This window comes from Catharus ustulatus, chromosome 11, assembly GCF_009819885.2.
Source record: "Catharus ustulatus isolate bCatUst1 chromosome 11, bCatUst1.pri.v2, whole genome shotgun sequence".
Taxonomy (NCBI): domain Eukaryota; kingdom Metazoa; phylum Chordata; class Aves; order Passeriformes; family Turdidae; genus Catharus; species Catharus ustulatus.
Window position 1 is genome coordinate 9,426,227 of NC_046231.1, and position 15,650 is coordinate 9,441,876.

At 43.2% G+C, this 15,650-nt stretch overlaps 1 protein-coding gene across 2 annotated transcripts in view; it reads left to right on the forward strand.

The window, feature by feature from the left end:
- The first annotated feature begins 5,927 nt into the window (after nucleotides 1-5,927).
- NKD1 (NKD inhibitor of WNT signaling pathway 1) overlaps nucleotides 5,928-15,650 on the forward strand; it is a 107,228-nt gene continuing 97,505 nt past the window's right edge. Inside the window, exons 1-3 of one of the 2 annotated variants that reach the window (XM_033069743.1) lie at nucleotides 5,928-6,380; nucleotides 6,522-6,554; nucleotides 7,237-7,394. In XM_033069743.1, the coding sequence (XP_032925634.1) occupies nucleotides 6,356-6,380; nucleotides 6,522-6,554; nucleotides 7,237-7,394 (216 nt within the window). In that variant the 5' untranslated portion in view covers nucleotides 5,928-6,355. The remainder of the gene's footprint in view (nucleotides 6,381-6,521; nucleotides 6,555-7,236; nucleotides 7,395-15,650) is intronic. The other variant, XM_033069742.2, reaches the window with a different exon arrangement.

Below are 15,650 nucleotides of genomic sequence, written 5' to 3' on the forward strand. Positions count from 1 at the left end.
GACTATACCACACCATAGTTGTAAATAATGAGACAGTGATCCAGCAACTTTCTCCTTGCTCCACCCCTTGCTGTAGGTTGCCACTTTGTCAGAAGCGACTTCTACACAAGCAGTGTGCTCTGTGTGTAAGGTCTAACTGGTCTCACTTTGATCCCATGCCAATTGTTTTTCCACAATAACTTTTCCTTTTTCAGAAAGAAGAGCACCAGCGAGTTACAAAATGAAAAATGAAAACAGAAATCCAGCTTCTTGTAATATAAAAAAACTCAACAACATTGAGCAAGTAGCAGCAGAGTGGAGAAGCTCAGCTGGCTTATGTGACAGTAGCCATTTGCTTTAATGCAAGACATGTTTCTTTTGTCCATGTGCAGTGAGTATCCTCTAGAATGGATATGAAAAGTAATAGGGAATTGTATGATTTAATGGTGACCCTCAGTGCCATGCTTTGAACAGATCTATGATGTCTGTGTTGTCAGCTGTGGAGTGGGGCTCTCTTCAGTCATCAAAGCATTTTAGTAGAGTTTACAGTCTGCTGTTTACATTATTGGCCAGTACTTTACTCTCCTGAATACAGTTTAACTATTCCACCGCCCCTGTGATGAGTATTCTTTTCGGCAGCAGCAGTCCTCACAGCCTTGGAACATTGTTTTTGGACACAAACATACACAAGTTATTAGAACACGAGATCAAAGGAGGTGTCCCACTGTCTTCCTTTCAATGCTCCCATTGTGTTTGTATGCTGAAGCCTGCTAGAGAGTTAGAACCAGAGAAGGGGGAGAGGGGGGAGGAAACCTTTGTACAAAGGTACTTGTCACTGAGAAAAGCCCATAAAAGATGATGTGAGAAAAGACACCAGGTGGAGTATAAACCACCCTTATTGTTAAGAAATGCAAATAAAAATCCTCTCCTATATTAAAACTTTCTTACTTGTCATTTCTTAGATGCTAAAGGAAAGGTTCTGATTATTGAAGTCATGGCAGTACTTTCTACTTTGCTTCTTTTCTTTTTATGTGTAGTACACTATACATGATGTGGAAAAAAGTTATTTTTCCTCTTTCTCTGCATATTGTTAGTTACAGTTGTTAGCAAATTTCATCTCAGCAAAATATCCACTGGAAAAAGAAAACTCAGAAAAATCACATTTTAAAATATCTCAAGGATTCCCTTTTAGGAAGGACATACATAGTTTTGGATTAGTAAATAAATTGCAAGTTCATTTTATTTGGATAGGAACATTGCTTTCCTTGGGGAAACAATGACAGAAAATTTCCTGCTAATTTTGTATGATTTTTATTTTTTTTCTGGAGAATATGCAATCAGACTCCAAGCAAACAGATTCTAGGTCCAACACCCTCTAAAATATACTGACAAAGCCAATTGTTCCTAAATTGCTGTGAAAGCCCTGGCCCTGCCTCAGCTATAGAGAGATACATGGTAGAAGGGGTCTCACTAATTTTAGGCAGTGTCAACTGGTTTTTACACCTTTACACTTTTCTGGTGAGCTGAAATCTGGGTTACTGAGTTAGCTATGTGAAGGTCTTTGAGAGAGAAGTTGCAGGACATAACAGGTGACAATTAGGAATTCACAAAAACAAAGCATTTCTAAATTCAGGCCTTCACTGAAGGCAGTTACTGATGAGGACTTCCATAGTAACACCTGGAGAAAAATTAACAAAATGAACCTGGCATGAACCTTTATCCTCGCATCATGGATTTTTCCATTTTAAGACTTCTAAAACACATTTTCCTGAATACCATGAAAACAAGATGTGATAGTGCCTGAAAATGAGTATTTTAGTGGGGGCAGTACAAAGGATGACTGGATATCTCCTGGTGGTTGTGGAAAACAGCTCATCTACCAAATCAGCCTGTGTCACCCTGAACTATCTACTTCTGTCTGATGGGTTTTCTTGGCTTTGAAGAGAAGTGAAAGAGAAAACACTTCAATTATGGAAACTGTATGCACTGGAGAATGGAGACACAGTGGTCTTACAGTCTGGGACTATGCAGTTTGCCAGGGTTTTCTCCAGACAATCATCACAGGCTCTCCGAAGATTTATAGGAATAATCTTGAAGAAGGCCTGGAAAAGTTTCTCATGGTACCTGAGCATGTGCAATATCTGGCAAGTGATGTAGTGAATGTGCTCATTTGTGATAGACATCTTTCTGCTGCACAGACACTGTTTGAACTTGCTGATCAGTCTTTCTTCCCCCTCTAGGGTCAGGGCAGTTGCTGACATCCAAGAAAAACCCAAGGAAAACCTGTGAAGCGAGTATGTTTGGAGTTGAAAGGATGCCACAGTGCACACTCATGCCAAAGCTTTGAGGCAATAAGCTAAGGCTGCAAAGTTGCTAAAGCCAGGAGGTGCTAACATGCCAGATTGCAAAAATGCCTAAGGCAAAAGTGCTGAAAAAACTGCCAGGACCAGAGGTACAAGGACAAAAGCTCAAAAGCTAAAACAGTGTCTTGTGGTGGGAATGAGCATTCAGAGCACTCATGTGGTCACCAAACCAAAATTTAAATGTTCATAAAGGGTTTGTGGCCCTAAATGCATCAGCAGGGTAGTGAATGAGGCAGCTGTTGAAGAGGTATCATTGCTGTGGGCAGCTCTTTGTTGATGGAGTAAAAGGGGTTTGGTTAGAAATGTAGACTGAGTGTGGTTTGTGACCATTTGTGATTCTGAGTGATGAGGTTAAAAATTCTGTAGCAGCTGGATCCTGGAAATATTAAGATCTTACATATGATCCATGTTGTCCCTGGCAATGAAGCATCTTTAGAAACATAAAAAAATATATGTTTTTCCTTAACAGCCTTTCCTGAGCAAACTTTTCTTAATACACTTCAGTTCTATATGGACTTAGATTGTTTAACAGAGGAGGAACCAAACCTTTTGCACTTTACTGCTTCTGTGTGCCTTTTTTTTTTTTTTAAGAATTACATGGGGTTTTTCAACTTCAAAAAGCACCTCAGCCCTCATTCTGGAGGTGGTGTAGCATGACCAGCATAGCACTTCCAGGTGGAAGAGAACAGCACCCACCTGAGACTGTGGGAGGCTCATACCAGACTTCTTTCATCTCCAGCTGGAGGGAACATGGCAGGAGAGGGGAGGAAAAGGAAGGAGATAAAGCAGAAGAACTGGAAAGCAGTGTCTTACCACTACCCAGGCAGGAAAATCAGTAACTCTGTCAAGTAACTCTTGCTATTGTAACTATTATCATTAATTTTGCTATGCCATTGAATATTGACAGTGAATTCCTAGTATGGTCTTACTTGCTCCTTAGCTAAGAAACATTTCCTATCATCAACTGCTTTATAGTATAGCAAGGTTCAAAAGGGTTTTCCATCTTCTGAGGGAGTAGTGTGCAGTCAGCAATAATGAAAGGGCAATGAATAATACTCTACGTCATAGCTTTCAAACTTTAAGAATTCCACGGAGGTCACTGGGTTGGAGAGCCTTTAATCATTAGCACTGTTTTGTGAATGGTGTGCTTTACTCTGATATTTTACTAGACGTCACTACTGAACACACTTCTGGCCCCATGGAAGGCAAAACAAAAGGCTTTGTATGCCTTGAGGTGCCTGTAGTTTGAGGATCACTGTACACTGAGTCAAATCTCGAGGTTCCTGTTTAGTTGTTACACCATGCTAAATTCTCCTGAAATTAACTGGAATTTGATGTCTGAACAAAACCATGCTATGAATTGCAAGATTTGTCACTTTGAGAGTAGCTAAAACTTCCTTTCTTTCAGGTGGAGGAAGAATTAGCTGCAGTTGTGATTCACACCCAGAGTAACAAAACCAGCTTGTAATTGTGTTACTCCTGTGCCCAAGCACAGTCATGAATCCATTGTACATGGAGTCAGGTACTGACATTTGGGATTCTTTTGTCAGATTTGCTCTCCTGTGAGAACCTTGGTTTTGCAGGGTATGTCATCGACTGTAATCAGGGCCTGCTTTAAACTCTAACAAATGTTGTGTATGTGAAGCAGTTCTGCACAAGAGTGGCTGTGTTGTGAACGCAAGTTCCCCGACACAAGTGGACCTCTGTAATCTGCTGTGAAAGCCAGGGCTTCTTCCCATGGCCACTTGAGCAGACCTGCTGAACTCAAGACATTTCCAGAACTTCAAGACATTTTGTTTTAGTCCCAAGAGCTGAATGTGAGCACCATCTCACAAGATAGATCCATCCCATTTGGGGTCACTTATGCTAAGCTGTTCTCTGTTTCTCATAAACAATGAAGATAAGTGATATTCCAAATAGAATACTTGCTGATGAAGTTTTAAAGGCTTCTTGTGTATATGCCAACCTGAGGTATTAGGATTTCAAATTTCTTCATATGGATCAGAAAATTTTTACAAGTTTTCACAGTCTAGGTGAGGCTCATGCCCCAGTGAGCCTGCTTCATCTAAATCACTTTCTTCCCCTTTCACCTCCCCAAACAAGAGACAATCTTCAAAGGAACAAATATATCACTTTAAATACACAATATAAAAAATGGGCCAAGTAAATTATTAAAACACATAAAAAAGAAGTTCACAAAATATGCATGTTATTAGCTATTTGACAAGCAATTGATGCTGTTGCAATGGCTGCATTTCACAATGCAAGGGCTTTCTCCTCTAGACAGATAAATAGTTGGAATAATGTGAGAAATGACTTTGCAATCATCCAAAGAACAATTTGGGTTGAAACGGTCCATTTAATGGCATTGCATTGGCTGTGCTGTACAGTTGTTTCATACCAGACATTCACCACATCCATGTGCTTTGGAATTCCTTCTAAAAATGAGCTCCAAGCCTGACCCTCCTCTCCCGGTCCCAATTCCCTGCAGAAGTGTTACTACATATGCTTTGAATCTTTTTTTCAGATGAGCTCCCAAGTCTAACTCCTTCCTCCCTGTGCTTGAAACATATGGATTTGAAAGCACAGATGTGGCCTTGAAGTTTTTGGATCAGGCCCATCTGGGTCAAACCCTACATAGTTTGACTAGTAGTTTCTTGAGTTAAATTCTCAGAAGTCTTCATTTTTTTCTTGTTCTGAATCTACTACGCACTCCCTTTTATCTCTCCTAGTTGAACTACAAGGATCTCAAGGGAGATGTGATTTTCATAAACAGAAATATAATGACCAGCCAGAGGAAGAAAGCAAATTTTTAATGACTGTGAGAATTATCTTTATGAAACAGCAAATTTCCTTTTAGTTTATGCTATATGTAAAAAATACTCCATTCATAATTTGGAGAAGTAGGGAAGATTCTTTGCAAATCTCATCTACTTAACTAATAATGAAAAAAAGCTGAGAGAGACTTTGTCCTCCTGCTGCCAACATTTTGAATCACTGAGAATGGGTTCCGGACCCGACCCTGAGAACCGCTTTTTGGCATTAACAGTGACTTCATTAGGATCACTTGTATGCGAAGGGATGCCCGTTGAAAAACAATTTGCACGACTAAGTCAGCAGAACAACCGCTCTTCCAGGCACGCTGGCTCCCTTCGCCATCCAGACAGCGCGCAGCAGGGCAGGAGGGGCTCGGCAGCGCGGCCGGGAGCGGGGGTGCCGGAGCAGCGTGCGGGGAGCCCGGGCGGGGGCACGGACAGGGACAGGGACAGGGACAGCCCGGGCTGGGGGCACGGACAGGGACAGGGACAGCCCGGGCGGGGGCACGGACAGGGACAGGGACAGGGACAGCCCGGCGGGGACAGGGACAGCCCGGCGGGGGCGCGGCCCGCGGGATCCGCGCTCGCTGCGGGCGGAGGGCGGCGCTGGCGGCGGGGCCGGGCCGAGCCGAGCCGAGCCGAGCCGAGCCGGGCCGGGTCGGGCCGGGGGCAGCGGAGCATTGTCCGCCCCGGGGCTGCGCGGAGCGGGGCGGCCGCGCCGCCCGTGCCTGGCTGGAAGTGAAACGCGCCCCGGCTGCTCCTTTTTCTTTTTTTTCTCCTTCTTCTTTTTTTTTTTTTTTTTCTCCCTTTTTCCTTTTTGAGCCTCCAAAAGGCTCACTCGCCCCTTTCATCTGCCGCCGCGGCCCAATGGGAAGGCGGAGGCTGCCTGCAAGTGGTCTAATCTCAATGAGGTGTCAATCATGTTCCCCGGTGGGTGAAGTAAGGTCTTTTGTAACCGCCTCTGTCTTTGGGAAAGAGAGGAGAGAGGAGGAAGGCTGGAGCGGAGAGGGGGACGCCGGACCGTGCTGCAGGAGAGGAGCTGAGATTTGAGCTCGCTTGTGTGTTAGCAGGGAGAAGCGAAGCACATGGATTTCTAAACACGCTGGGATTTTATATATCTACAAAAAATAACAACAAGCGAACCTGATCCTACTGAAAACAGTCAAATGAATCGTAATTGCAGATCAATGCAGAGAGATGGGGAAACTTCACTCGAAACATGGTTAGTTCCTTTCACTTGCTACTTCCTTAGCCCCTTCCCTTTATTCGGGTTTTACTCGGTTTGTTGCTGTGATTTTTATTCTGGTGTCTAACGATCTTCCTTTATTATTTCCCTCACACACTTTCCTCCGGATCTGCCTAGCTGCCGTTTGTAAACCCAGAGAAAGTCCAGAAGGTAGGGATGGCTCCTCACTGTTAGTAACTTTGAACGCCCTCCCCCGGTCCGGCTGGCTGCCCCCGGCCCGCTGCCCTGTCCCCGCAACTTTCCGCCGCGCTTTGCTCTCTGCGCGGCCGCCCCGAACCCGGACCCGGTCCCGGTCTCAGCCCTGGTCCCAGCCCCGGTCCCAGTCAGCCCCGTTCTCGGTGCCGGTCCCAGCCCAGCCAGTCTCGGGGCCGGTCTCGGTGCCGGTCCCGGTCTCGGTGCCGGTCCCGGTCGCAGCCCCTGTCCCGGTCTCGGTGCCGGTCCCAGCCCGGCCAGTCTCGGTGCCGGTCCCAGCCCCGGTCCCGGTCTCGGTGCCGGTCCCAGCCCCGGTCCCGGTCTCGGTGCCGGTCCCAGCCCCGGTCCCGGTCTCGGTGCCGGTCCCAGCCCCGGTCCCGGTCTCGGTGCCAGTCCCAGCCCGGCCGGTCTCGGTCCCGGTCTCGGTGCCGGTCCCAGCCCCGGTCCCGGTCTCGGTGCCGGTCCCAGCCCCGGTCCCGGTCTCGGTGCCGGTCCCAGCCCCGGTCTCGGTCCCGGTCCCGGTCCCAGCCCCGGTCCCGGTCTCGGTGCCGGTCCCAGCCCGGCCGGGCGCGGGGGTGGCCGCGGGGGTCGGGCGGGCTCTGCGGGCGGCTCAGCGGCGGCATTGTCTCCTCTTTTCTAGGTGATAGTTTTGCGGTGAACGCCTCTCTGGCTCGCAGAGGGCTGGAGGACTGGATGGTGAAGCAGAAATACTCCGGGGGCAGCAGCAGCGGCGGCAGCAGCTCGGGACTCCAGCACGGCTGCCAGCACCGCGCCGTGTGCAGGCTCTCCAGCGCCAGGGTATGTCAGTGCTCGCTGCCCCCCGCCCCTTCCCTTTGAAATAGTGAAAAGCAAAAGCTCTTTCTACATCCCTCTCTCCCTCCCGAGGGGCGGTTGTGCAAAGGAAGGTTTTCTTTGCCCTAATGTTGCTCCGAGGCGCTGCCCCGTGGGTGGTTTCCTTCAGTCCTTTGATGAAGTTAGAAGCTGCAGAGCAAACTTGGTGAGGGTACAAAAGCCAGAGGAGTAAGGGAACCTGACTGCTGGTGTCTGGGCAGTACGATTAGAACAAAACCTTTCACAAACAGGAACAAACAATCTCTGGGGAAAGCCCAGCACCCAGCCAGTGCGGGATAGCTTGTGAACCCTGATTAGTGCAAACTTTGCCTGTGACATTTTGGGAGGCGAGGAGAAGTCCCCGAAGAGTTATTGTTATTTATTTGCTCGTTGCTAAAACTGTGACTCTCCACGAGAGTAACTGTGCCAGTCACTTGTCCTGGCTGTTTCACCCCTTCTCTTTCCTTCAGTCCTCCATGTAAAGCAGGGCTGGAGGAAATGTTTCAGTTGCCGTTTTCTTTTATTTATTTTTAATGTTGTCTCTTTAAACAAAGAGGCATGATGGGAGGTAAACAGACTTAACGTTACTTAGATATGGTCCTCATAGTGTTTCAGGGTGTGATCCAGAGCTTATTGATGTTTACTGAAAGACTCCCATTGACTTTGGATCAAGCTCTGAAAGCTTCATCACTGGAAAGGTAACCTGAGAGATGGGGAGATTGGAATCTGTGCTTCCCAGCAAGCAGTGTGGCTTTGAAAGCACAAGCAGAGCCAGGGCCACCAAACCTCCTGCAGGCTCTTTGCTTTGTTAGCTACCAGTTGTATTGTCAGAAGCCTGGACTTCTCATGTCTCAGGAAAAATTAACTTGCAAGTCGAGAATGCTACATTTTAGGTGGAATCTGTAGCTGAGTAGAAGATGTGCAGTGTGGGAAAAGCTAATGATGACATTTTGGATTCCACCAGTATTGTATTTTGAGGAGCATAAATTGATTGAGAGTCACTAGAAGTAAAGACAAAGGGAGCAAGAAATTGATTTGTTTGTAACTGATGAACATAATCACGTTCAACTTGCAGGTATGATTGGTTGAAGTGATATTTATTGTGCTTCACTTGTAAACAATATGTTCAAAAAAAGACATTCTCATTAACAATGAGATTAATAATACTGTGATACAGATGCAAAGAGTAAAAATACTTGTTTTTAATTATTTTCTAATTATCCCAATTTTTGTAAGTCACGGTTTTTACGTATGTTCTGCCTTTCACATGCATATTTTCTAGGACTCACCAAACTAAACATAGATTTAATATACAAGAGTTAAAGGTAAAAACTCTGACTTTAGTTTGTGAAATGTGTTTTCTTCCACAAAGATGATCTGCTTTCTGAAAAGAAGGAGAACATATCTTTTGTCAAAGATACTTTCTATTCACAGCACTCTTCAGTTGGCAGTTTTGTGAGGTCTGCTCAGTTGGAATGACAGTGAAACAGTATTTCCCTTCTTACTCAAGAGGAAGTCCTCCTCATGATGGCTCAGCAATTAGCAAGCCATTAATTAAATATTAGTCTACAATTTTAGTACATTATAAAATTGTAAATAGGTTTAAGTGTGTTTAAAAGCACTGTTCCCATGAGGCTTTTTACTGTCATCCTTATAGAGATGTTTCTGAGTGTTCAAAAATATTTGCCATTTATTGCCTAATATATTTGGTAGGATCTGTGTGCATGCATGGCCTGCTCATTGATTTAGTTTAATTGTCATCCTGTCACAGGCACACTGTGACAGCTACATTAAAGTTCCTTTAAAATACGAACTTTTGGAATATGGAAGGATGCATTTCTAGTCCTACATTGGAACCAGATGTGCCATATGTACAGTCATTTTGACAAGGATTATGGAGTCACAGCTATTGACTCCATAACTGAGATTGCATGACTGCTTCTCTTCTGAGATCTCTTTGATCTCTTGTTTAATTATACCAAGATACAAAGGGAATTGTAGCCTAACCTCTTGGTTCCTTGGTCTCCTCAAGATGTAGAAAGAGTAGTTTCTTCTGCTGATGGTTAGTCATGGGGCCGTGTGGGACAGTAGTGTAGTCTCCAATAGTGTGTACTGGTGTTGCACTTGAATTGACCAAGGACTCTTCTCCTTACTGCTTCAATATTGATCCTAAAATGTTCAATAAGCTTACAAGGCTCTGTGGGATGGTACAGTTTTATTGTACCAGTCAAAGCTGAAACTGTGACTTCTCAGTAAAACATGTTTGTTTTCCCCCAAAATAGATGCCAAGTTGCTGTGTTTGTGACTTATGGCAGAAAGAGCTAGATCAAGCACTGATGAAAATATCGGCTTTCACAGAAACATACAGCTGTGTTTAAAAAAAATAGTGTTCCTAGAAATAATTTTCCTGGTAGGAATCCTTAACCAGAGCTTTGTTGATGCTGGTTTTGTTAGTATGTAACTAATATTTGATGACTTCAGTTTACTTCCAAAGACATGTTGATGGGAGAGGAGAGCACCTAGCCCGAAGAGCTTCCAAGACTGAAAATTCAAAACTTGAATAATTTTTATCAGAGCTTGAATGTGATAGTGCAGTTTGATTTCTTTTACTGTCTATAAGCCAAAAATTCTGTCTTGGTTGTAGTTGGAAGACTGTTTCTCTCAAGAACAGACAGTGAATTGTTCTGCTAAAGTTAGTCATCCAGGGGAGATGGCACTGAAGTTTAGGGGATTCATGAAGTGCTTTACAAGAGGAATGAGTGACTAATAGAGGAAAGCAGTAGAGTTTCATTTGTAGTCCTCTCTAGAATGATAGAATTTACAATTGTTGTGGAGGGGAGGTCTTTACATCACTTCAGTCAAGGAGAGTCTAGTTATATGACACCTTTCCTGTTCCTGATGAGAAGTTTTGAGAGTTTCTTGGTAAGAGAACTGCCCTCAGCCGATGCGTTACCTGTGTTGTGTCCTGTCCATCCAATTCACTAAAAGAACAGTCATTCATGTTGAGCTGTTGCCAAAAGCACCAGTCTTGTGAGAAGGATCTCCTGGCAAATCGTTGGGTGAAGGCATGAGCCAGGGGAGGGGAGCGTGTCCGGAATGAGTGCTGTGGTGTGTCTGCAGCTGGCTGTGCTGGGTGACAGCTCGGCTCTCATTAAACCATTGCCACCCGCCCAGCAGGGGCTGCTCTGCTCTAAGTGTTTTAATGACTCTGCAGGCTGAGGGCTGGCCTGCAGCTTCCATGGAGGATTAAAGAGAAAAGGAGTTCTGTTGCATCCATGAAAAGTATGAGGTCCAGAGTCATCTTCTGGTTTCAAAGCTAATTGAAACCACTGAGGCTGTAAATCTGCTAGCAACTGAATACATTTCTTTTGCTGTTTTGTGAATGAGTTAACTTGTATCCAGAAAGGTTTTCTGATACTGTGGATTATCCTGTATAATTCTTAATCTTAAATTTATTCAGTGTGTTTACTTTTACAAACTATTTTTGGAAATTAACATTGTTTGCAAATATTCATGTATTTTTTTATTTCACTGAGAAATGGTTCTATGCTAGAGGGGGGAATATTAAATATGACAGTTGCTTAGTTCCATTTACTTTTATCTTCAAAGCCATAAGAAATTTTACTAGGTTCTTGTGCGTCTCATTGACATCTGTGCTTGGGAATGGAAAAAATATCATATTTTAATTAAATTTCAAACCAACTCTCAGTGAGCTACATTGTAGGTAATCATTTTAGGTAAAATAGAAATGACTTTAGCTTACTACTTCTGCTGGGTTCATTGGTGCTAGTGATCCTCATGTTCCACCCTAATTGATATTAATTAGAGTTGAGTATCTGGTTTGGGACTAGCACAGTATGAAGTTCTGAGCACATCAGTACTTCAGAGGTGGGGCTTGCTCTCCGTTTGTTCTGTGCCTGTAACTGCCAGTGACATTAATGGGCATTCCTTGCATGGCTGAGAGGAGACAACACCAGTGTCAACTTCACTGCTCTTCTAAGTATGATCAATCTTAAATTAAAAAAGAAGCCCTTCCCAGTCCCCCACTGTTAAATTGTGTGTGTGTGTGTGCATATTAAAAATACATCGCCTTGTGGAAGACACAGCTGGGTAGGTCATTCATCCAAAATGAAAATAATAAACAGAAATGAGACTTTTTTTAGTGTTATGGACATACTATGGCTTAAAGGCTGTTGAAATGCAAGATTTAATTTGGGGTCATTCCATGGGTAATGTGACATTTGGAAGACTGCCTTCTTACTGGTATGGTGACAAGAGCAATGAATGTTTCCTTGGATGTTATCTTCTGTGACTGCTTGAAGTGATCTTTTTAACTGAAATATTTTCAAGTCCAGTAATGTCAGTACTATATAAATAATTATTTTTATTGACTCTGAAGATTAAAATAAACAACAGACTCAGTTCTCAATATTGGTGTGACTAAAAAGTATTTTAATATGCAAAGATGGTTTTGTGGCGTTTAAAATAAAATTACCAAACTTTGTATGGAGAGAGAGAAAAGCAGAATCTTATTTAGTATTGAAATTTGGTGCCAACAAGCCAAGATAATTTAATTAGTGATGTACATAGTATATCTTGACAGCTCTGGTTTGAGAAAATTATAATATGAATATTAACAATCAAAGAGTCTCTGAAAGTATTAGTGCCATGGTGATGAGATTAGTGAATTGGCCAATACTGTAGCAGAAAGCTGGATTCCAAGGGAATTATCCTTGAATGATACCAGTTGGTGCAATTAAAAGCCACAATTCAGTTGCCATATGGAAAGTGTTAGGCATCCTTATATGGTTTCAAAGCTATGTGCCAGAGGTTAAATTGACATATGAAGAAAAGCATAAATTAAATATTTTGTGTTATGAAATTAAAAGTTGACTTTGCTTGAGCCATATGGAGGAGGTAGATGGAAGACTTGTCTGTATTTCATCAGGGCTTGTTTTATAGGTGTTTCAGATTTAATGTGGTGCACTTTTAATTTGGCATGTTGATTGGAAAGCTGAATGGCCCATGAAGTTTCTGCAAACAATCTCATTAGAGGAACTCTTTTTTGATCTCTAACAACCCTCTTTCTTCCACCCCTGCTAAAGTGGAGTTACTTAGGTTGGTATTTGTAAGAAGAAAACATATAATCTGTAGTAGCTGGGTCAAGTCCTCATGTGTCTCTTGGGCTCCTGATAGTCTCTGTTGGCTTAGTGAAACCTTAATTCTTCTGAATGAGAAGGCCTTGGTTATGGAGTAGATATTCTGTAATCCAGGATAAAAAGTAACAACAATGCATTATATTCTTTAATGTAAATAATGCAGTCCAGACTTAAAACTAAAACTTTAGTTATAACAAAAATGGGACATGTGTAGCATATGATTGTTGACACATGGGAATGTTCTTTACAGCAGCATTCATTGACAGAAGGGTTTTCTGTAGGTTTTGAGGTCTGCAATGAGACCCAGGAGAGGAGCTCACTAAGTGGCTATTTGTATGCACCCTCAGAAGAAGATCTTAGTTGACTTTTATGGTTTCTTTTGCATTGAGTTATGAACAGAGGAAAGAGAAGTCTCTTGAGTACTGAAACTTTGTAGAAGTTAGTTTTTCCAAAGTTGGGGAAATAATTGTTCAGTGATGATATTTAAATCAGAATGGAACATTGCTCCCAGTGCTGCAGATGTTGGCCTTTATAGAAATCCTTGCAGACGGATTTTTCTTCGTGAATGTCAGCATCAAACCCTGGTTGGGAAACAAATGGGAGATGCTTAGACTTACAAAAGAGTGGAAGTTTTGGTTTTTTTTTTTTTTTTTTTTTTTTTTTTTTTTTTTTTTTTTTGGTAATGGAACTACTTTTCTTCTTTGTATACCAGTTACTTTGAATACTTGTGAGGTTTCAAATTATGTGATATTTATAGATATCTTTTCAAGGAAAGTGAGGTAAAGCTTAAGTTAAAAAAAATAATGTGAAGAAATGGTCAAATATACTTTCCCTGTGAATTTATTTAGTCATATCTGCCAACATTGGCAGCAAAACTAAGCCTGTATTTACTCCTACAGAGTAACTACAGCTATGGGGGACTGAGTTGGACTGTATTCCATTCAAGAAGTATTAACCAAGTTCCAAATGCAAAATCTTCATTGTGTCTGATTTTTGAGCCAGCAAAGCATGTTTGTATAGAATATCTCATGACATTTCTGTTGCAGTGGTGGAAGGCCAGTGGTGTTAGCTGTGGTGAAGGAGCTGTTCTGGCTTTTAGTGTAAGCTAAGAGAAAGAGGAAATGATTTGTGTACCTTCAACCACTGCTCCCCTGGTGTCTCTGCAAGGGGTACTGTTGTACAGGGCGTTCACTCTTTGTAGGGATCTCGATTTATTGTCATCAGAGGAATATGGCATGTATTTTGTCTTCTAATTGAGGAATTACAGTGGCACTTCTGAACGTGTGAGTTGGGAGGTCCTGAACAGTTGGTGTATTCCAAACATACTGCTGCCACGTGACCTATGTCCACTCTTTAATAAGGTGATTCACTGGCTTGCCATGGGACTTGGCTTTCCAACAGGCTTGTGTCTGTGAGCAAGTATTTGACAGGCTTCCCTAATCTCTTTATGTTTGTATCTCACATCACTGCCCATCATACATCAGGAATTAGTCATACAGAATCTAATTGTTTTGGGAAGGGAGCTGCAGTGTCTTTTGGGGAGATCCTGTAATGCATTCAGAAAAGATGGCTGGGAGGGGGCCTCATCAATGTCTATCAGTATCTGGAGGGAGGGTGTCAAGAGGCTGGAGCCAGGCTCTGCTTGGTAGTGCTAAATAATAGGAGAAGAGACTATTGGAAGAAACTGATGCACAGAGATTTCCACCTGAACATGAGGAAGAATTTCATTCCTGTACAGTGACCAAGCACTGGAACAGATTGTCCAAGAGGCTGTGGAGTCTGCCTTCACTGGAGACATTCAAGAACCTTCAATCCTATGGCCTGTGCTCTGGGATGGCCCTGCTGGAGCAGGGAGCTTGGACCAGATGACCCAGATGATGTGGTCCCTTCCAACCTGAACCACTCTGTGATTCTGTGGTTTGGCCTGTTGTATATTACAGGGCAATAAATGGTCCCATTGCTTTGGTCTGCAAAACTTCTGGTGGTATAAAGCTTTTTGTTCTTCAGATGACCAGGCAGTGGCCACAGGAGACTGAAATGCCACCAGTGCTTGAGAAGCTCCTCAATGGCCAAGAAGATTCCTGTAAAAAAACACCTAAAGGGTCCCACCAGACACCAACCCCTCAGCAGGGGGAGCAGAACTGTGGTTCCTGGGTTCACACCAAGGTCCCTGCCAAACATACATGAGAAGTAGTTGTTACTTAAACCTAGGGCTATTGTTAATAAAGTTTAATATTTGTGAACAAGACTTACCAGGCAAGCAGTTTTTCTGCATTTTATCAGAGCTCCAAGAGTTTGGTAATTTTGTCCAATAACCCTTCTCAGTCTGAGAATTCAGTGGACTCTGAAACTCATTGAGTTGTCTGTAATGGAGTCTGGGTGTCTCAATTACACCTTGAAAGGGGGCATCTACCAGCCTTGCTTTCAGTTTTAGTGGGTTTGGGTTTAAATGCAGGCTCTCTGGCTCTTGCTCCTTGTGTCACTTGCAATGAGAATGCCTTGAGAATGTGAGATCCTCCCTTAAAATTCAGTTATGTTTTGAGCAAAATTTGCAGGAGAGAATATTTAAGGTACCTGTAATTTTCAGCCATATATCCTTGGACTTCTGACTAAGAAATGCAGGCAGTGTATGTTGCTTTAGCTCAGAGGTGGATTGGCATGTGGTCAGAACAGTCTGTGCACTGTCCATCCAGAGAAAGACTTTGTATTTTGTGATTAGGGTGGAATTTAATGCATTTGGGGGCATTACTGTGGCAGCTTTAAAGGGATTAAATATATTGAGGTTCCTATTAAAGTATAACATTGTGATTCAAGATCTGTGAAAGAAAATCATGCATGGGTGTTTGATCTTGGGGTGCAGCCACACATGCTGTGAGGCATAAAATAAGGGGATAGACTCAGTAGGGAAGTGACAGAACAAAGTACCGTCTTGCAGGAGAAATGGGATTTGGGAGCAGCCTCGGATCTTTTGATCCATGCTCTGATGCGAATGATGAGTGGTACGGAGGTGACAGATTTGTCTTGGGGGAGGAAGGAGAACGGTGGGTAGTGTGTCACATTGCCC